The 21,560-nt window shown below is 52.2% G+C and overlaps 2 protein-coding genes across 7 annotated transcripts in view; one reads left to right on the top strand and one right to left on the bottom strand.

Moving 5' to 3' along the window:
- Positions 1-3,520, top strand: part of SSBP3 (single stranded DNA binding protein 3) — a 166,116-nt gene extending 162,596 nt beyond the window's left edge. For all 6 annotated transcript variants that reach the window (XM_086717051.1, XM_086717053.1, XM_086717052.1 and 3 more), the window contains 4 exons: positions 304-382; positions 638-666; positions 803-904; positions 1,687-3,520. In XM_086717051.1, the coding sequence (XP_086573177.1) occupies positions 304-382; positions 638-666; positions 803-904; positions 1,687-1,716 (240 nt within the window). In that variant the 3' untranslated portion in view covers positions 1,717-3,520. The remainder of the gene's footprint in view (positions 1-303; positions 383-637; positions 667-802; positions 905-1,686) is intronic.
- A 3,498-nt stretch (positions 3,521-7,018) lies between these two features.
- On the bottom strand, positions 7,019-21,555 carry MRPL37 (mitochondrial ribosomal protein L37). The gene is made up of 7 exons (XM_025935110.2): positions 21,141-21,555; positions 18,280-18,463; positions 18,069-18,184; positions 14,932-15,117; positions 12,226-12,383; positions 9,028-9,231; positions 7,019-7,241 (listed from the first exon to the last, which is right to left on the bottom strand). Exons 1-7 carry the CDS (start codon positions 21,484-21,486, stop codon positions 7,164-7,166), a joined length of 1,272 nt encoding a protein of 423 aa, XP_025790895.1. The 5' UTR covers positions 21,487-21,555; the 3' UTR covers positions 7,019-7,163.
- Positions 21,556-21,560: the final 5 nt, after the last annotated feature.

The following is a 21,560-nucleotide window of genomic DNA, read 5'->3' as shown; positions in this document are numbered from 1 at the left end:
AGAGAGCTGTCCCAGAACCACAGTGTAGCCTTGGGCCGGTGTCTTTCCCTCTCTGGGCTCGTTTCCTCATTTGGAGCGTAGGGAGGACACCCCTGCCCTGCCCAATTCCGAGAGCCAAGGGGAGGAACCAGCTCCGGCCTCCTGGTGGCATCAGATAGCCACGCGGTGTGCCCGACGGAGGAGCCAACCAGGTGGAAGCTCCCTGAGGGCACAGCTCCTTTGTAGCTGGGTGTGGGAGCCCATGAGAGGGGTGCCGAGGGCCTGGGGTCCACTCAGCCACCACGCCCTGTGCTTCTCCCCCAGTTCCCGATGGGTCCAGGCTCGGACGGCCCGATGGGAGGCATGGGCGGCATGGAACCACACCACATGAACGGATCGTTAGGTAAGCGGGCGCCAGCCCCATGATCATGCTGCACCCCGCGCGACCCTGCCCGAGCAGCCTTCTTTGGCTCAGCCGGGCCTGGTCTACCCCACTGACCTTGGCTGGGCACGTAGGAAGATCCCCAGAGATACAGCCAGGACAGAAGATCGTCTGCACAGAAATAGTGTGGGATTTGGGTGGCTTTGGAGACCTAGCCACGGAAGAACAAACAAGAAACTGAATCCAGATTTTCCTTCCTTCTTTCTTTCCTTCCAGGGTCAGGTGACATAGATGGACTTCCAAAAGTGAGTGTGTGTTCTGTGTGTTCCTCCCTGATCACATCCACCTTGCCCCAGCCCTGAGGCCCCAGAAAGCTTTTCTCCCCATTGGGTGGGCAGGACTCTGGGGCTCTGGGGCTCACCTCGTCTCTCCTCTCCCCAGAATTCTCCTAACAACATAAGTGGCATTAGCAATCCTCCAGGCACCCCTCGAGACGATGGTGAGCTAGGAGGGAACTTCCTCCACTCCTTCCAGAATGACAATGTAAGTGCTGCATGTATCCCTCCCCCCAGTTTCGGCCCTGGATCATCGTCTTACCTCTGGGGCCGGGGACTAAATTACTTAAGTTGTGGTGCCTGCTGGCCAGGACCAGCCTGGCAGGCTGGTGTCCCAACAGCTGTGCCTCTGGCTTTCACCTTGGTCCTTTTTCTGTACAAAGTGCAGGGCCCTCTCTTCCCTGCCGCATGGCCTCCAACCGCTGCCACCCCGACCACTGGCAGGACCTTCTGGAGACCTCTACAGGGAGGCACATCGCCTCCCAACACTGATAAAGCTGACCAGGCTGGGAAAGCCCTGGGTTGGGACTCAGGAGGCCTGGGCTCTGGCCCGCCGGGCCTCTGAGGGGGTCCACTTCTGTCTGTCCTGGGGAGGGAGGTTCATACCACCAGAGATTTCCTGGGATCCCCACGCAGAGGGCCTGGCTTCTATTTACATTCTTGTATGAAGAAACGACGTCATGATTCTGAGAACCCCAGACTAGCTCCCCCCAGGACACCCTGGGTGAGCTGCAGGAAAGCAGCTGTGTGGGAAGGGCAGTGTCGGCTGCTTCCTCAGCTGGGAAGAGGGGATTTGAGAAGGGAGAGGGGTGGGATGGGGGGGCGAGTTGTGATAGCAGCCCCCAGAGCTCCCACGATGCGGGGGTGGGCACAGTCTAGTGCTGAGCGGGCAGAGCCCTCACAGGCTTCCCCACCCAGGCACGCTCCCAGACTGGCCCAATCTAGCCCACACTGGCCCTCATGGCCCTGTCTCTGCTTCTCCCCTTCCAGTATTCTCCAAGCATGACGATGAGCGTGTGATCCCCTCCTCTTCTCCGAGACCTGAGAGAGCCGGCATTGCAGGCGGGAAGATGCCAGAAATTATGCAAGAAGAAGTGAGGTGTCATTACCCAGGAGCTGGGGGAGGGGCGTCTCCCTGCTCCCCCTCAGCCCCCACCCTCCTCCTCCAGTCCCCCCCACCTGTCCCAATTTTAGTTTCATGCAATAAAAAGGCCGAACTTTTTATTCCATAAAACATGAAGGACAAAACTCAAAATAAAAATATATTTCAAGTCAATGACCAGAAAAATCCCACCCCTTGCCCTTTCCCAAAAGGACCTTTTATGTACATGACACTTTTTTGTTGTTGTTTTTTTTTGTTTGTTTGGGGTTTTACCGTTACTGGGATTTTTTAATTTGTTTTCAGGGGGTTTTTTTGGGGGAAAAATTTTTAAAAATGGAAGCTTCTAGCAAGTCCCCCACCCACCCCACCCCAATCAACCTCTTTGCTTTCTTCTTTTAAAAAAAAAAAAAATGGAAAAAAAGAAAAAAGGACCAAAAAAAAAAAAAAAAAAGCCCTGCTGTCTGTCTGTACCCAAGCCCTTCCACCAGGAAAGCTAGTCTAGGTGTGAGATCTCACGCTGTCTTTGTAGCCATCTAAAAATAATAATAATAATAATAAACTGGGCAGTTTACAATCGGTGGTTTCTTTCAAAAGGCCTTTTTTGGAAAGAGACAAGAAAGTCCCCTTTCTCCACTTGGGGTTTTCGGTTTGTGCGGATGGGCAAGCAAGGGGTGGGAACCTGTTTTGTTTTCGCTTGGTTTCTCCCGGCGAGGTGGCCTCAGCAGCTGCACAACTGGGACCCCAGAACCACCCCCTCCCGTATGTGGCCCGAGGGGCCAGACCACCTGACCGCTTTCAGGACTCCGCCACAGCGGAGACTCGCTGTGACCCGGTGGCATGCACTGTGTTCCCAGGACTGCTTCCTCCTCTCTCTCTTCTGGACCTTCCCCTGCCCGGCCTCCCTGCCGCTCCAGCCCTCTTCTCAGCCCCCACCCCAGTCTTCCCAGCGAGAATCCTGCCAGCTGGGTGGTGGCCTGGACGGAGCGCAGTGGGGGAGGCCGCCCCCAACAGGATGGCTATGACCTGGGACATGGCAACCGTGACCCCCGCGTTCTCGCCCCGTGGCCCTGGCTCGCATCGTCCTCGTCGTGTGTGCTCGTGTGTGCGGGCACTGTAGGGCTGGAGTTTGGGTTTCCTTTTGTTTTGGGTTTTTTTTTTTTTTTTTTTCTCTTGATTCTTGCTTCTTTTTCAAAGATGGGAATTGACCAGAATTGCTCTGTATACGCTTGGAACTGGATGGAAAGACTTTGGAATAGCTGTTGGGGGGGCGGGGGACACCAACAACCAAACAGACGTGCTGTTTCCGGTCCTGTTTTTATTTTCAAAAACCGACAAATGCGACAGTGGAGCCTGTCCCCTCCCAGGAGGGGTGACTCATGGCCTCCCTCACCTCACTACCCCCATCGAACCTCTGTGTCTTGCCCTGAAGACACCCGAATTCTTTGTACATTTACAGCCCCTCCTCCCTGCTCCCCTGTAGCTGCTGTTTGTTTTCCTCCCTCCCCTTCCTGATCCATGTATATCATACTATGTGAGATACCATCTGCCTGAAAAAAGACCTTGTGCGGATTATTGGGAACATTGTAGCTGTTTCTGTGTTTTTTCTTACCTTGTAGTCTGGTTCTGAATTAAGAGAGGAAAAAAAAAGTAATTATGATACATTGTAGTTTGTGTACGATATATGTTGATAACGTTTTATTAAAGGGACATCTTTTTTCCGCAGCCCTTCCTGACATGTTTGGGGGCAAACGTGGGTGGGAGTTTATTATACTGATTACAAAATGCGAGGTGGACTGCTTGGGCACAGTTTCTGTTCCTGGTGCATGACGAGATTTTGTTTTGTGTTCAGGTTGTCCTCCCTGTTTTCCTGGGCATGTGAATGCTGCATTTTCTGTGCAGAGTTGCAGTGGCCTTTGGGGAAGGTGGGTTGGGAAGGGAGACATCAGTGTCACGTCAAATATTTGGGGGCACTGCCAGAATGTATTTTTCAGGGAGTAGAAAAGTTTCCTGGTGTTTTCCAAGGAGAATCAGCACTGGCCAGTGCCAGTTGTGGCCCTGAGGGTGGCAGCCACACCTGGCTTTCCCACTCAGGTGGAGTGATTCACTGGTCCTAGGCTGGGGACCCCACGGAGCTTCAGTCTTGTGTTTTCGTTGTTTTCCCTCCAAGGCAAGGGGGAGCCCTTGGAGGATTTTCACAATAGCCTTTCCCAAATGCTGCATCCTGGAAGGTGGTTGGGTGGGGCAAGGTAAGCAGCGGGACGGGCATTTGAACATTTGGAAAGTAGGACTTTCTGCTTCCCTTGAGCTCTGGGGACCTTGCTCCAGGCCCGCAGAAGGGGAGGGAAAGTGTTGTAGGCTCAGTACATCTCTACATGGTCTGACCCTTCCAGACACACATTGCTAATTTCCGATCCTGTCTTTACCGCTACTTACTGTGACCATGGGCAAGTTAGTTTCTACCTGTGCCCTGCTTACCTCATTTATAAACAGGGATAATGGTTTACCTACCTCATGGGGTTGTTGGGAGGATGAGGTGGCTCTTGTGAAGGGTTTAGACCATGCCTTGCACGTAGTACGAACAGCAGTGTTAGCTATTAGTGGTACTGTTCCTCCTATGGGGCAGGTGCAGAGTCCAAATGGGTGTGATGGGAGGATCTAGAAGCTTGCATTTTGCCCTTCCCTCAGCTTGGAATCAGGTTTCTAGGCTCTTCCTCAGCAGACACCTTTGAACAACTGGGCAGCCCTCACCGTTGGAAGAGGATACTCAGGCTGGGACTGACCTGCACTCAGACCTCTGAAGAAGTTTCTGTTCCACCAGCAGGGAGCCTCTGCCACGTGCCAACCCAGTGCTGGGCAAAGGAGGTGGTGATGAGCAAGCAGCCACCCGTTACCCTTGCCGCCACCTGGCATTCCCAGGCAGGACTCGGGCAGGTGGGAGCCACGGTATGGGGGTGCCAAGCTAGAAGCGAACCCAGGTCATGGGTGCCCCGGTAGGGAGGAAAGGGCCCAGCCTGCAGTGGGATCCTGCTTTGCACCTCCCTGCACACCTCTGCTTATAGGGTAAGAACACCAAGCACCTTCCCACACCACCCCTCAGCCTGTGGCCCCCAGCAGCTAGGCTCCTCAAAGCTGGAGCCAACATCCAAGTGTTCCGTGTCCCCAGAATCGCCAAGCAGGCACTCAGTTTCTCATGGAGTAACCGGATGTTTGTTGAGTAGTCACCCCTGCACCTTCCCCTGCATGCTGTCACCTATGGGCCCAGGTGGGTGGCCTTCACAACTTCCTGTTTCTGTGGATCCAGAGGCCAACTGCTGTCAGTGTCTGCCAGCAAACTGGGAGCTCCTGGAGAACAGAGACCAGGGCTCATTCTGTGTCTCTGGTTCCCAGCACGAGGCCAGGCACACAGCAGGTATTTATAAAATGGGCTGGACTGCCCCCGGAAGAGTTCTGTAGTGGGGAACCTTAGGGCTCAGTCCCCAGTCCTGACCTAGTCTTCCATGGTGGCCCAGCTGGGGATGAGGAAACCCATGGACGCACACGTGTGTTTCGGGGGGAGGGTGACAGCTAGAAGGGGCTGCGCTGCTGTTGACAGGCTGGCTCTTAACTCTGGGCAGCAAGCCCACCCTGGATGCAGGTGGTGAGGCCGAGGGAAGCAGGCATTTGAGATTTGGAGAAGTGGATACATCTCTATGGAAAGGATAGCTGTCCTCACATAGGAGCTTTCTAGCTCCTCACACTATACATACTCTGAGCCTCAGTTTCCCCATTTGTAGAGGGAGGATAAAACCCACCAAGTCCCGCCTGCCTTACCTTGCACATGAGATGCGTGGGACTTGAGAGCGCAGTGGGCGCCCAGGGCTTAGCTCTGAGCTCCACAGGGGACACCAAGGCCAGCCGCTAGGACTGCTCACTCAAGGTGGGTTGTGAGGAGGGCCCGCCACCCAGCCCGGCCTGCAGCACCGGCTTCTCCCAGGGCAGTCCTTGAGCTGCAAGGTCATCTACTAGCGGCCTCGCCTCTGCTGACTCGCAGCCTCCTTCCCACGCCCGAGTTGGCTGGCTTTGCCCCCACCCCCGCCTCCCACCGGACTCCAGGGGCTTAGGCCCACTCAGCCTGGCTTCAAAGCAGTCGCCACCATCCCACCAAGCCGAGAAGGCAAGTTGCGAAGCGGACAGATTACGAGCCTGGGGGCCAGACACACAGGGCTGGCGTCCCGCTTTGCCATTTACCAGCTCTGGTGGCGGTGACGCTGCTCCAGCTCGCTCCCCAGAGGCCCTCTGGCAGGCAGCAGGGAAGGCCCACCTGCTTCCGTGGCGAACGGCTCTCAGCCCAGTCCCTCTGGGAACTGCACTCTGCCCAAGGAGGCTACCCAACCCGTCTCTCCCACGCAGGGGAGCGGTGTATAGCCAGCCAATGATGGCGACAGACTGGTGGCGTCTAAAGAAAGGCTCACCTCCTTGCCACCCACGGAACTGGGAGCCAGCCGAGACCTCAGGTGCAGTCACCGGGCTCAGACCCCTCTGCACGGCGATGGCGCCACCACTCCCCAAAGGTGCTAGTCCTTGAGGCCCTCCCCAAACTCACCTGCAGATTGTCTTGATGAGTTTCCCGGTGACCTACACCACCAGCTGTGTGACCTAGGTGACCTTATACTATCTGAGGTCCCTTATTTTGAGGGCCCAGAACACTGCCCAGCACACGGTAGGCACCCAGCATCTTTCGTGAATACAGAAACACTGACCTTGCAAGAGCTGTGTGAGGAGTAAATAGGATGTGGTGTGTAAGGTGCCGGGCCCAGAGCAGGACCTGGATGCTATGTGAATAGAGGCCAGCTGAACCACAGATGTATTCCATTAACCCGGATGCCAAGGAGAAACCTACAATGAATACTCTCTTCAGATTTCCCGCAGTCATTATGGAATGAGCCCACAATTCAAGGAGTCCCGTAAGATCGCCCAAGTGTCAGAGAGCACCTATTACGTGGCAGATGCTAGGTGCACACCATCTACAGTCTTCAGAAGAACAAGGAGGTCACGTTATCCTCAAGTTTCAGGTGAAGAAGGTGAAACTCAAAGAGACAAAGGCTCTTCTCTAAAGTCAAAATGGACCACGGCAGAGCTGAGCTTAAGGCCAGGCAGTCAGGCTGCCAGGACAGCACCTGCTCAGGACGCCACCTACACGCAGCCACAGGCGACCCTTCTGACAGCACCCCACACCGGGCACAGGCTCCAGTGCCTCTCAAGGGCTCTTTATTGGCATCCAGACCAGGGGACAAGGGAGCACTCAGGCTCCGGGCAGTCACTGCCCTGGATGCAGGATCTTCCACGGGAGGGGCAAGGGGGCTTCAGACTCAGAGCGGTCCTTGGCTCACACGGCACCATGCAAATACAGAGCTAAAAACTTCCTGAATGTCTCTGGCTGGAAACCAGTCGGCCCAACAGGTTCCTGAAAAAAACACAGCCCATTAGGATCCTGCTACTAGGTTTAATGAAAACAAAGGTCGGTTTTATGTAAACCCTCAGACCTGGATAATCCCAGTCTCTTCCTCTCGTGGACCAAGAAGCGGCACCAGGGAGCTGGTACAGAGAGAGGACGGAGGGGCTGGGTTGGTGGACGTGATGCACTCATAGTGCTTTCAGCCAGTTCGTCAGTGGGCACCGCCCTCACGCCTCATCCCTCTCACCTCAACCACGGTGAACAAATGGTCTGCTGACCCTTTCCGTTCCGGGGGACGATAATCCCTCACTAATCCACACACACAGATCAGGCCCCTTCTCCTGTACTGGGCCTATGCCCAGTGTTAGAAACCCAACGGAGGCTTGAATCTGGCTCTCCCCTCAAGGAGCTTGCGGCTGGGTGTTCGAACAGGGACAATAAACGGTGACAGGCCTCACAGCAGTAGGGAAATGATGCGCAGGAAGCAGGGGAGATGACTCACTGACTCCCATACATGGAAGAGACCAGGTATGAATGAGTATTAAAGGGCAAGGAGAGTGGGCCAGGAAGGCAGAACAAAAGGCAGGCGGCGTCACAGAGAGTACATGTGCCAGTGCAGAGGAGGGAAGAGAAGGGTGAGGCTGGAGCCCAGGGTCTGTGCTAGGGGGCGGGATTGGGTTAGGAGCTGAACTAGACAGGCACCGAGGAGCCATCTGAGCAACCAGATGTGTCTGGCACTAAGTCAGTGTTCTAGAAGGGAGGACCCAGAGATGAGAAGGAGAGCAGGGTTAAGGGCAGAGAGTGCAGGGGTAGCGGGTGTGGCTGCAGGCGACAGATAACGGTGTCTGGGGCCAAAGAGAAGGGCCCGGACGGGGGAGGGGTTTACAGGGCAGAAGCAGCACCGACAGGTACAAGAGACGGACGTAACTATGCGGCTGCCGCACCGATGCTATTCGAGGGGCCGATACCAGCTCCGCACAGCACGTCTGCTCAGGCCCATGCGGGACCCCCAGCCGCAGACCCAGCAGCACCCCTACTCTGCTCTCTCGCAGCCCCCGATGCGCTCTTGTCTCTTCAGAGTGCTTATCACTGCCTGACATTACAGCATTAATTTTAGACACCGCCGCCGCCCACTGCACAGGAAGCAGGCCTACACTCTGCCAGTGGAGCACTGAGGTGCGGTAGTGATGAGCCGCCGGAAGAATCCCGTGTCCTTGGAATGAAATGAAGGAATGAATGCCTCGTCCACAGGCCCTGCCTCCGAAGAGCTTAGAGCTCAGTTTGATGGAGGAGAAAAACCTACAAACAGCTGACTGCAGAACAACAGCAGGACTGTGCTATGATGGGGGAAACACGGGGGCTATGGGACCCACACGAGACACTTAAGTGAGGCTGGCAGTGGGGTGCTGGGTCCTTATGCTAAACCTGGAAGGACAAGGAGGGGATGGCCAGATGAAAGAAATGGGGGCGGAGGGAGAAGCCTCCTTTACAAAAGCAGCAGCTCCTACTAAGACCCCAGGCTAGCAGCTGGGCACGCAGGGTGCCGTGAGGAGCCGGGTGTGGAGGGGGGCAGGGGGAAGCGGGAGGGGAGAGCCAGGGAGGGCCCAGGGTGGAAGGTGCCATTTTAGGTGACAGGCAGGGCTAAAGTAGCCCTCCAGGTAGAGATCCTGGGCAGGAAGTTCCTAAAGCCAGGGTCCCACTCGCAAGCATCCCTTCAACTCTACCCCTGGCTCACTCTGGGGAAACTGAGTCACAGCCCCGATCCAATCACAAGACTGGAGATGGCTGGACTTACCACCACCACCTTCTTTTTGATCACTGGGCGACACCAAAAATGCTGATAGAGGAGCTGGTCTGAGTCCACCCAGACCAGATTCTTGACGCCCTCGTTAGAGGCCAGGTCTGTGGTGTTCAGCTGTAACACCAGGAACTGGAAGACACGTCCATCGGTGCCCACGCTCTGCACAACTACCGGCTGCTCCAAAACTTTAGTGTCACTCTGAGAGGAAAAGGGGACAAGTAAATCAAACCAGAAACGCTGGGGTGTGAAGAACAGCACAGAACAGGCGGCTTCTAGTTCCGGCCTTTACAACAAACGTCTGCTCCCATTTAAGGGTTCCACCACGGGGCCATGAAAACAGAGTAAGTTGAGGGCACCATCCAGAACGAGGCCAGCCCTCCCTCCCCCAGCCTGGCTCTGCTGACGTGGCATCTCATGGTTAAGCACACGGAATAATCCCTGACGCTGGGAGGTGATGACCGGGCAAGCGGCAAGAGTACAGGAAGGTGAGCTGGGAAGTTAACAAGAAATCCCTCAAACCCATGGTGTTATGTGATGGTAACGGCAGTGACGTCAGTTCCATCGAACGTTAACCTGGAGGGTCAGTGAACATCTATAATAACCTCACTCAGTTCTCACTCTACTTGACAGATGAGGAAACCGAGACTCAGCAAGGCAAGTGACTTATCTGAAGACACACAGACGTGTGGCGCCGAACGCAGACTGGCCCACGCTCCGGCATGCTCACTTTCCACTTCTGCCTTGCTCCTGAGGGCCTGGCACCCTGGAATGCTCTAAGCCTGCAGTTAGTTGCCTTACTTGGGCTTCGTGCTCCCGACGCAACTCCAGAACGTGTCAGATTCCTGGAGTGTCCACAGCACTGTGTCGGAACCAGGTTTTCCCCAGTCAACACATTTGCTAATGCTCCTCAATTAGTGCCCCTTGGTAATAATAAGAACAGCAGCAACCAGTTACTGAAAGCCTCTCGCGTGCCTGGCATTATATCAGTTTTACATAGAGTCACCTGTAATCTCATGATTCTAGCAGTCTATTCCCACTTCACAGATGAGGGTCAGAGAGGTGGTATAATCTGTTCCAGGTTACCCACGAGACGTGAGCCAGGATCAGACCCCAAGCTACGAAATCACTTAAAACCCCATTGTGACTGACACCTAGCGCCCCACTGTATCTGACACTAGTACCTCTCTGCACCCCTGGTAGCGTCCCAGCATGGATGACAAATTCTATGTTCACACCACTGAGACTTTGCGCAGAGTCCAGTTTGGTGACGACTACCCATGGGACAGAGATCCAACGGGCAAGCCCCATGAAGCAGAGCATCCTGGATTCAAAAATGCTGCCTACGTTCACCCCTCCGGGCTGAATGCGACATTAGGAATAGCTAATGTCAGACCTCAGTGTGGGCCACACCGGGACTGCTGGCCTTAGAAATACCTGTTCTTCGCTGCACGAGAAATAAATAAAAAGAAAAGTACCTCTAAGTGTTAGCTGAGAATTCTGTATTGACTCTTATCTCCCTCTACAGATCAATAAAACTGCAGGTAGTACATAAATTTCTCAGCAATTTTACCCTTTACATGGAGGCTCTTCCCATAATTGCTCAACTTCACATCCCCAGGAATAATTTGTACCTGGAGGGGGTGGGGAGGTCCCCTCTCCTACCCAACTGGGTGGCAATTAGCATCAGCCTTGCTACCCGGGCTCTGCTGGCAACAGCTGGCACAGACGCTATGACGAGCTTGCAGACCTGGTACCTGGCATGTGACTGTCTGCTTCCTTCCCCGGCCCCAGAGTCGAGAGGCAGCATGTCCTTTGAAGCTGGAGGGATCAGGGCTCCAATGCCAGCTTCCTCACTCGACAGCTGTGGGATCTTGGGCAAGTCACCTAACCGTCCAGAGCCTTCATGAGTATGCAGTCAGAGAATGGGAATAAAGACAACAACCCTCAAGGATTGGAAAGTCACATGAAGATGTGACCGTGGCTAATCTCTTAGCTGTGTGACACTGGCAAAGTTACCTAGCCTCCCTGAGCTTCAGTTTCTTCATCTGTAACATGAAGCTGACGGCATCTGCCCAGGGGGTTGCTACAGGGATCTGACAATGCAGTGGTTTTCAACCTTGAGCTTAAACCAGCATCACCCCGAGGGCTTCTCACAGCACTGGTTACTTGGGTTCCATCCCCAGTTTCTGATGCAGTTTTGCATTTCCACCAAGTTCCCAGATGATGCTCATGCAGCTAATCCACGACCACACTTTGAGAAACACTGACACAAAGAATCCTAACTAAACATCTGGCACGTGGCAAATGTTCAATCTAGGCAAGGTCCATTCCACTCCCTATCTCATTTGGCTAACCACACCTCCACAAACCCACCTAGTTCCTAGACCAAGAAGGATGGGAAACAGAACACTGTGAGTTTCACTCCTCCGGGGGGGCCTCAGACCTGGGAGCTGGCAGCAACTCTCAGCGCTCCTCCTAATACACACCCATCCCACCCCCTCCCCGACTCCCCAGGATCCAGTGTCCTGGGCCTGCTCAGGGAATCCCCTACTGCCATTCCCTACTCCCTCCCGGGAGGCCTTTGCTCCCAGCCAGGCTCTCACCAATGTGGGGGCTAGCTCTGTGGGACAACTACTCAGCCTGCACACTACACCATCCAGGTCTGAGACACTCTCTCAGAATCAAGGGGCTATCACCAAATGGCATCTGGGTCCCCAGAACCCGCCCTCACTTGGCAGGCAGGTCTGCACCACCTCTACTGCTCTCCTTCCTCCTGCCCAAAGGAGGCTTGTGCTCCAGGTCTGGTATCAGAGAACCGAGGCGGCGTCCCAGAGCACAAGTAACTGAAGCTGTAGGCGCTGGGTGCACCTAGTTCCGGTCCTCTCTCCCCCACTCACTGTGTGTAATGCTGGACAAGCTGTATTTGGTGGCATCACTTGGGAAACGGGGATGACGAAGAAACCTTGTGGGCTATTTTGATCAACAAATGAGGTATCTTATGTAAAAACACAGGCACACCGTAGGCCCCCGACAGATGTCAGTTTACCCCTGTGGGGTGAGTGGAAGTGCCTCTCCCTGAAACTCCTCAGTCAAGCAAGGAATCCCCCCTGTGCCTCCCTTCTTTCCGTGAGCAGCGTAAGCAGGAGGCCAACAACACGTCAAGTACCTTGGAGGTCTTCTCCACATACATACCCCATAGAGGCGCCGGGCCTGAGCCAGGGCATTGCCAAAGGCAAACAGGATCATCTTGGCCCGCAGGTGATCTGGTTGAAGGCGGTGTGGTCGTAAACTGGCTGTCTCCAGGAAATATAAGGTGTGGGGATAGGGGTAAGGATAGCCCTCCTGGAATCCTGCAAGGTACATAATCATGTGGAGGGGTGGAAAGGATGATCAGCCTGTCCCAAAGCCTGAGGAATGTCACCCGATCTTAGCTCCATGCCAGGCACTACAGACTCAGTAAAGGCAGATGTTATCCCTACAGCTCGGGGGATGACAAACTACAGCCTGCCAGCCACATCTGGCCCCTCCCATTTGTGAAAATAAAGTTTATACTGGGACGTAGCCATGTCCACTCATTTACACAGTGTCTACGGAGTAGCTGTCACAGAGACCATCTGTGGCCTGCTAAACCTGAACTATTTACTATCTCTTTACTGAAAATGTTGCCAACCTGTGCCAGGTGATTCCTGCATGCTAGCTCTAATGACACCCCTTTCTCGCTCATTCAAGCACATAGGTGACAATGATGTCAGTAGAAGGAAACCTGAAATCTACGCTAATTATATATATATATTTTTTCAACGTTTATTTATTTTTGGGACAGAGAGAGACAGAGCATGAACGGGGGAGGGGCAGAGAGAGAGGGAGACACAGAATCGGAAACAGGCTCCAGGCTCCGAGCCATCAGCCCAGAGCCTGACGCGGGGCTCGAACTCACGGACCGCGAGATCGTGACCTGGCTGAAGTCGGACGCTTAACCGACTGCGCCACCCAGGCGCCCCGCTAATTATATTTTTAAAAGCAAATCGTTTACGAAATTCCACACTTTATTATTAGCAATAAATAACTCACTTCACACCTCACAAGTGAGCTGCAAACACTGGCACTGAGAATCAAGGCTTAGCCCTTGTTATCCCAGCCATACAACCCTGCCAGGCCATCATTCTCATCCCCTGCACTGCTAGGAGTAAACCCTGGGTAGGCTGGCAGCTTCCGGAACAAGTAATCTGGCTCAGTGAAAGCAGGTGTGAAAAGGAGGAAGAAAGAGGCCGGGAAGACACTGGCTATGAAAATCCCAGAGGTGGGTGCCTGGGTGGCTCAGTAGGTTAAGCATCTTACTTTGGCTCATAGGTCATGATCTCAGGGTTCATAAGTTCGAGTCCTGCATCAGGTGAGCACAAGTCCTGCTTCGGGTGAGCCCTACTTCTCTCTCTCACCGCCCCCTCTTGCTCTCTGCCCCTCCTGGGATTCTCTCTCTGCCCCTTGCTCCCTTGTGCCCTCTCTGAAAAGAAAAGAAAAAAGAGGAGAAAGAAAAGAAAGAAAGAAAGAAAGAAAGAAAAAGAAAGAAAGAAAGAAAGAAAGAAAGAAAGAAAGAAAGAAAGAAAGAAAGAAAGAAAGAAGAAAATCCCAGAGGCAAGCGCTGCTTCAGACAGACAAGACTTCCCATGGGCACTTTGGTGGGCCCTCCCTGTGCGCCCAGCCTGAGACATGCACCAGGAACAGCAGCCAAGTGCAGCCTGCCACTACTTTTGAGAGGCTCAGTCTAGAGGGGAAGCAGACGGAAAAAGTGACCATCTCCACACAGAGGACATGTGAAGATATGGGGTGAGCCAGGGGCGGGGGAAGGACAGATGAAAGGCCTCTGACGATGCTGGAAGACCTCACAGCATTTCTGGGAAGAAGAGATTCCGAAGATGAACTGTGACAGATGAACTACTGAGGTGAAGGCAAAAAGAGGTGGACGGTCACAAATCTCAGGGAGAGGACGTGCCGGAGCCTCTGGTGAGAAGGGCTCCGTGTGTTACACGTAGCTGGAATAACGGAGGGTCTGCGGGGTACGGGGAGACACAAGTAAGGTTGGTGGCTGGAGAGAGGGGCCGAGGCCGGGCCTGGAGGCCCTCATGTGATAAGCTGAGGAGTTCCAACTTTACCCAACAGGCAACGGGGAGGTAGGCATGGAGGGAAGGACGGAATCTGCTTCAGAAGGGTGCCTCCGGAACCGGGAACCAGAGGGACTGACAGAAAACAGCCTAGGTCAGACCGGCCAGCTGGGAGGCTGTGGCAACAGGCTGGCCGAGAGTGGGTGGGGCTGCTGGAGGCTGTCACTGTGGAGATGACGGGAGGCTGGGAGGAAGACACTACACCTCACAGGGACGGACTGGATGGCACGAACAGTGGGCCTGCCCAGCCTGACACCCTCATTTCTGTCTTGGCTGCCTAGGGAGATGGTGGTGCCTTATTCGATGGAGCTTAGATGAACAGCCCTATTTGAGGCCTGTGGGGCTTCCTCAGTCCTAGCAGAATGTTGGCCAGAGTTTACAGGGTGCATAGAGAGAAGGGTGTCTCTCAAGGGACGTGTGAATAAAGGAAACACCTGGTGCCTGGCCAAAAGGCCCCCCAAAGATACCCATTCCAACTCTGATGCAACAGTTACCTCTCAGAGGTCAAAAGCAAAGTCAGCCTTTGAACTGAACCCCTTAACCTCCCTGAGTCTCGTTTCCTTGCCTACAAAATGGGGACAACAGTACCTGGCACAAAGGCTGCTACATGGCTCTTAGGAGAAAACGCGCATGAGGCACCCAGCACAGACTTAGTAAGCATTCAATATATCCCTTCCCTTCAGAAAAAGCACGACCCTCATCTCCATGCTTCCTGGAAATGCAAGGCTTTGACATTTACCTGTGTTGTCTTTCACATCATAAACACTGCATTCCTGAAGATCAATAGTGGGTGATATGGGATAGAAAGTCTCAAGAACATGATTCTTAGTAGCTTCAACCTCCTCCTTGGAGGCGATGGCGGGCAGCGGATCCTTGGTATTCAGTTGGGCTCCGCTAGAACCACGGACCTGAAGGAGAAAAGACTCTAAAAGGGGAGAAAGACAATTAGTCTACCCTGGTCTAAAGCCTTACCTCAGCTCAGCCAAGTCTAGAGCCTTCACCCTGCCATGCTCAAGTCTTACCACTGTCCTAGCTGATCAGCCTAATTGCAGAAAACAAAACTTTGGTTAAATGTTAACCCGGGGATTCTTGAGAAGGGGATCGATCGATGCACTCTTCTTCCTGTGTTCCCTGGCCAACGAGCCCTGAGGCCCGGCAGGCTCTCTAGGTTAGGGCTGCCCCACACAGATGTTCCCAAGCACCTGCTCTACACTGGAGACCCAGAAATGAATGACAGTTACCCTCTGCTCTCGAGAAGCTCACCAGGTAAGGTGCATACAAAAGTATGAGCCATATTCAGAGACAGTAGAGGTGGGGAAAGCCGGCCTCCTCTCAGAGGTCTGAGAATCCTTCTGAAAGTGGTGCGCCTTCAGACTAGCTTCCGACGGATGGATAAGAGCAGAACTTCTCAACTGTGGCACTATTCTCATTTTGGACCGGATAATTCTTCGGTGAGGGAAACTGTCCTGTGCAGCATCCCTCACCCTTACCCCCTAGATGCCAGCAGACCTCCCCGCTCTTCAAGTCATGACAATCAAAAATGTCTCCAGACCTTGCCACATCTCCCTTAGAGGGCAAAACTGCCCTTGGTTAGTTAACAGTTGGCCCAGGCAAAGAAAGGGAAGGAAAAACATTTTGGTTAAGGAAGAATAACCTGTGCAAAGGCACAGAAGTGTGCTCCTCCACGGCAGAGTTTAAGGAGACAAATCCAGGTGACTAGAGCGTGCTGTGGCAGGGAGGGAGGGAGGGATGGAGGGAGGGAGAGGGACTGAGACCAGAGGCTGAGGAGAAAGGCTTTATTAAACTCTGGAAAAGGGCCAAGTTGTCTTCAACAGCTGACAGTGAAAAAACTGTGCCAGTCAGAAAGCCTCACCTAGGTCGGATCAGCGTATCTGCTACATGGAGACACAAGTTTATGAGGAAACAAACTCGCATCGGACTAATCAGCAAACCTGCCACCGTGAACATGTGCGGATGCCCTTCACGGAGGTCCCCACGGGAAGCTGCGTTGCCACCAGGCAAAATGTGCCTGAATGCCTCCCTGAGAATGGCCTCCTGAAGATTCTCCACGGAGGCAAATCTTCCTCTGCTTTGGGTTTTTAGAAACAGTCAAATCATAATGTGATGGTAACAGATCAAGGGTAATGATCTTCTATGTCTAAAAGCTGGTTTGGCCAAGAGCGCTGTCATATAATTAGCGTGTGGTCTCCCTCACTGGGTATGTAAAACAGGGATACTACATCTGTGGATGGATAAACTCTGATCTGCTTGTTAAAGTACATCATACCCACACTTCAAGAAGAGTTTCCTAAAGTATTTCCTGTTTCCTCACATATAATCTGCAAGGAAGATAAATGTGCCCGGACCTCTCCTAACCTTGGGTTTTAGATTCTCCCCACAGACCACTCTAGTGTGGTTTCCAATTCAATTCCCTCCACATCCCTCCTCCAGTGACAGCTCCAAATGGGGCAGTTTAATTAGAGGTAATACTTGATGATGGGCCAACAAGTACTCCTCTATTAATGAGGATCACTAATTTCCTTAGTGGTGCCATTACCTCTGCAAAGCTGACTCCGTGCCAGAAAGTCCATACTCAAAGGGGCAAGCTGGAGAAACCTGACCAAGTAGATGTTCTGAAAATCCCAAAATCATTCCAGAGCTGGTTTCCCTGCTCCAGAATTCCACCAATCACAACACTGGTGTGCTTTGAACATCCCCGAAACCCCTCAGCGTGGTAATCATTTGCCCATCCCTTCAGTCAGCACCTATCATGTGCCATGAACTGTTAAGACACAGCAGACAAAAATGAATAAGGCAAGGTCCCTGCCATCAGAAGTTCAGTCTAGTGGGGCAGATATTAGATATTAGAGAATTCCAATACAGTGTAATACATGCTCTAATAAAAATAGGCATGATTGGCATAAGAAGCACAGAAGAGAACTAGCTAATCTCTGCATTCACATAGGAAGGGGGCTGGGGCCTTGCAGACAAGTAGAATTTAACCAAAGGAGGAAAGTAGAAAAGAACATTCCACACAGAATGTACAGCACAGTGCAAAAGCTGTCAAAGTTTCATGCCAAAAAGCTCCAGGTGGCTGAAGTGTAAATTTGGCCCGGGGATAGGGGCGCCTGGGTGGCTCAGTCGGTTAAGCGGCTGACTTCGGCTCAGGTCACGATCTCGCGGTCCGTGAGTTCGAGCCCCACGTCGGGCTCTGTGCTGACAGCTCAGAGCCTGAGGCCTGTTTTAGATTCTGTGTCTCCCTCTCTCTGACCCTCCCCTGTTCATGCTCTGTCTCTCTGTCTCATAAATAAATAAAAAACGTTTAAAAAAAAAAATTAAAAAAAAAATTTGGCCCGGGGATGGGGCTGAAGGTGGGGGTAGCAGAGAAGGAGGTAAGACTAGAAAGACTAGGTGGTGGCCACATCACAGCGGCTCTGGATCCTATGATAAATGGTTTAAGCTCCTGGGAGACACTTAAGGATCTGAAACAGGGGAGGGAAGTGCGCTTTAGAAAGATCACTCTGGCAGCTACGTGGAAAATGGATTTGGAAAAGGAAGAAAGCATGAATGGGGTAAGAAGGCTCTTGCAATCCAGTATGAGCTTTGTGAAGGCAGAGATAGACTGTGCTTCATCACTTCTTACCTTCAACATTTAGGCACTCATGGGCACTCAATAGATAGATATGGTTGAATTAAGTCTTGGGAAGAAGTGACTAAAACCAAAAAGACTGGCCTGTGGCTAACGATAGGAGGAGGTGTCTGAGCCTACAAATTGGTCTGTGAAGGATGGAAATGAGCACAGGTATGGAGGCGGTGGTGGTGAGCTGGTAGTCAGGCTAAAAGTAGAACGATAAAATACAGACCAAGATGACTAACCTCGATTCCAGGTGGTGGAGAACGTGTAGTTTTTGGCACAGATCCGCCTGGCCAGAGAGGGATGCTTGAGAATCTGGGATTTACACAGCTGTATCAGACTGTCCACAATGACTGGGCTTGGAGGAAAGAAGAAACATTTGGAGATGTAAAGCAACAGGTTGACTCCCAAGATCCATTGACTGGAAATCTTATTGACTTGGGGGAAACTCACCAGTAGGTCTCTCTCTTGGGGGTGTCTTCAGTGGAGTGCCAAAGACGGGCGTGAAAGATCACATTCAGAATGCGTTCATCTTGGTTCTCTATGTGGTTCTTTGGATCATCAACAAGGCTAAGCACTTTCTTGGGAAGGCCTTCTATTAATTTGGCCTTGGTTAGCCACAGGGCCTGCTTTACACCTTTGGGGTAATCAGTTACAAAAACCAAAAAAACAAAAAAGGTGATTCAATAAGAATTGCTTAAGTCTGCCAATAGCATCTTAGGGAAACGTCTGTCTTGAGAGAGACAGGATTTGTACTGTGACATCTGAGGAGTCAGAACTAAAATAAGAGTGAACGCCAGGACCACCAAATTTCAACTCAACTTCAGGAATGACTGCCTATCTAAGGATGGTCAACAGTTGACTGAGGCAGTCGATGCCTGCACAGGAGGAATTCAAACAGCAGCTAAGATGGCTGGGGTCGTAAGGCTAAATCTTGCAGGAAAGTGTCTGTCTGTTGCCTGCAAGATTCAGACTCTAGACTCTGGGACTAGATCGACGGATGCCAACATTTCAAATCCTAGATCCCTTCTATTAACCCACACCAAAATCCCTGATTGGAAAAGCCCTGACAGTGGGCTGGTGACTGCTTTGGGTAGCAGGCTACTCATCCCAGATGGGAAAACACCACTGTTTCAGAGATAGATCTTCATTTAAAAGCTATGTCTGGGATTAAATGGAGCCTAGGGTACTTTGGGGGAGACACCTTCAGGCAATTTCCTTTGTGCTAATAAATGAAATGCTATAAGGGCAATGGGACTTTTCACTTTCAGCCTTGCAGGCCTTGAGAAATACAAACATTTAAAAATACAACTTCTGGATTTTGTGGTGCACCAGAAAAAGCCCTGAGTGGGAGTCAGGTAACCTGAATTTTAGTTCTGACACTGCCACTGTTTCTTAAACTTGAAAAAATTAAAAAAAAAAGACTTTTTTTTTTTAATTAAAAACATTGAGATTTGGGGGCACCTGGGTGGCTCAGTTGATTGAACATCCAACTCTTGTCAGGTCATGATCTTAAGGTCATGATATCAAGTCCCAGGATGGGCTCACTGCACTCTCCAGTGGGCATGGAGGCTGCTTAAGATTCTCTCTCCTCTCTGCCTCTGTCCCTTCCCCACTCGCTCTCTCAAAAAAAAAATAAAAAATAAAATTGAGATTTTTTATGGTTCACTAGAATACGAATAATATGTAATAATTACAGATGCCATTTACTGAGCATCACCATTTACCTGTGCCAGGTACTTTATCTACAAGTTGGATGTGATTTGATGGAATGGAGGAGATCCATCTGGAATCCATTATAGGATGGATTTTATGAAACTCAGAGACTAAGGAATTTACTTCAAGTTACACACCCCGAAAGTGATGGTGGGGAGGACAACGTGAGTCTGTCTACCCTAAAGCCTGGTAATGTTCCCGGGGTCACTCAAGGGTACCAAGTCTTGTGAGGTCCATCATAACACCTTGGTAGGGCAGTGGAAGTGTTTAGATGCTGTAAAGTCAGTTTTCAGGAATGGGTCTGATGGGCTTAAGAGACTGGCTGGTTGACTTAAGTTTTTGTCAAATCAAGGATTTATTCTCTGGCTTAGTCCGAAAATCCTGCCAGGTCTTTGTTTCTTAACTACTCCTTGGAAAATACTGCTCCCACTGAACCTGACCATTTTGTGTTTTTAGAACCAGAATCTGCACAGTAATTTGGGGACTAAGGAAGAATAGGCAAGAATACAGGCAAGAATACAGAAAGGGGGGACACATGGGTGGCTCAGTCAGTTAAGCATCCAACTCTTGATATCAGCTCAGGTCGTGATCTCCCAGTTCGTGAATTCAAGCCCTGAGTCTGGCTCTGCGCGGACAGTGAGAAGACTGGTTGGGATATTCTCTCTCTCTCTCTCTCTCTCTCTCTGCTGCCCACCCCCCTGCCCACCGCTTCTCCACCTCCCCCCACCACGCGCTGGCACTATGTCTCTCTCAAAATAAACTTAAAAAAACAAATATATATATATATACATATATATATATATATATATATATGGAAAGTGACTCAATAAAAGAAGCCCTCCCTCCCACCCCCCACGGACCCTGTAAAAGAATTTCTGGTACTGCTCTAGACACACAGACTGGTTTCATTCAGCTCAGTCATTCTGACCTGCTCTGAGTGAGAATGAGGTGGGGAGGTGGGGGAAATAGGCTAGATGGCTTTTAGGTCCAAATCCCTTCCTTGAGAACACCTCAGCTCTGACCTTTGACAAAGCACACTGATCTAGGAAACCAGATACGTAGCCCTGGCTTCACTATTAACCCACAGGGCATCTCTGGGCAAATCACATCCCTCTCTGTTACATTCACCAAGCCTGGGAAATGAGGCCATAGGCCAGGCGATTAAGCACGCTTTCAGCTACGACTTTCCACTATAAACTCCCTCCACCTATTTCTTCAATGTAGTTATGTGTCCAGGGTGTTAAGAGCTGCAAGGGTCAGTGTGGTCCAACTAGTCAAAAGCACTCAGTTCACAGAAAAAAGAGGCTCTGGAAGGTTCAGCCACTTGCCCCAAATGACTGAGATTTAGATAGAGGCACGGCTAGGGCAGAAACCAGGTCTTTTCACCTCGCCACTCAACCTAATATTCGCTCACACAAGCACAGCACTTCACATCCCACTTAACCCTGAAACCCTCAGAAGACGTAATCACTACCGGCCCCATTTCGCAAAAGAAACCGAGCCCCACAAAGTTTCAAGGTCTTGACTAAGGCCACAGAGGGTCGGGGTCGGTGCTGGGCGGAGGAACAAGGTCCCTCCTGCTGGTCCTAGGGTCTCACCCTCGAGGAGGCGGCAACGGTGGTGGAAGACGTAGCAGGCCCCATCCTTGTACAGCGGCTGCTCGTGAATCGGGGTTGGGCGGCGGAACTTTGGGTGCGTCCAACCAGGGTCCCAGGGTGGGAAGACCGGCCGCGCCAGCCCGGGCATGAAGTGCATCTTCCCAGCGTAGGTGATGGGCTCCAGTCCAGGGATCTCGTACACCCTGTCCAGGGGAGGAGGCTCGGGCTTCCGCGTGGAGCGCACGCCCCACTCGTACGCCCCGCGTGTCGGGATCCCGCAGCCCCCAAGACCGAGCGGCCCAGGGCGAGCCAGTGCACGCCTCGCGGGCCCCGACGCCAACGCCATCCCGACTTAGTTTCCTCAAGACCTCCACCTGGACGCCGCCATATTCCCGCGCGCAAAGCCTGCTGGAAGCGAAA

Source organism: Puma concolor, chromosome C1 (assembly GCF_028749965.1).
Source record: "Puma concolor isolate L17-30 chromosome C1, mPumCon1.1.hap2, whole genome shotgun sequence".
Lineage (NCBI taxonomy): Eukaryota > Metazoa > Chordata > Mammalia > Carnivora > Felidae > Puma > Puma concolor.
The sequence above is the reverse complement of the archived record's forward strand: the minus strand, read 5'-3'. Positions and strand labels throughout refer to the sequence as shown.

Excerpts from the sequence above, each read along its gene's own strand:
- MRPL37 (XM_025935110.2), bottom strand. The coding sequence starts at position 21,486 with ATGGCGTTGGCGTCGGGGCCCGCGAGGCGTGCACTGGCTCGCCCTGGG. Across the intron at positions 18,185-18,279 it reads CCCAAGAGAGAGACCTACTG|CCCAGTCATTGTGGACAGTC; the intron begins GTGAGTTTCCCC and ends CTTTCCTCCAAG. Across the intron at positions 12,384-14,931 it reads TGATGTGAAAGACAACACAG|GATTCCAGGAGGGCTATCCT; the intron begins GTAAATGTCAAA and ends TGTACCTTGCAG.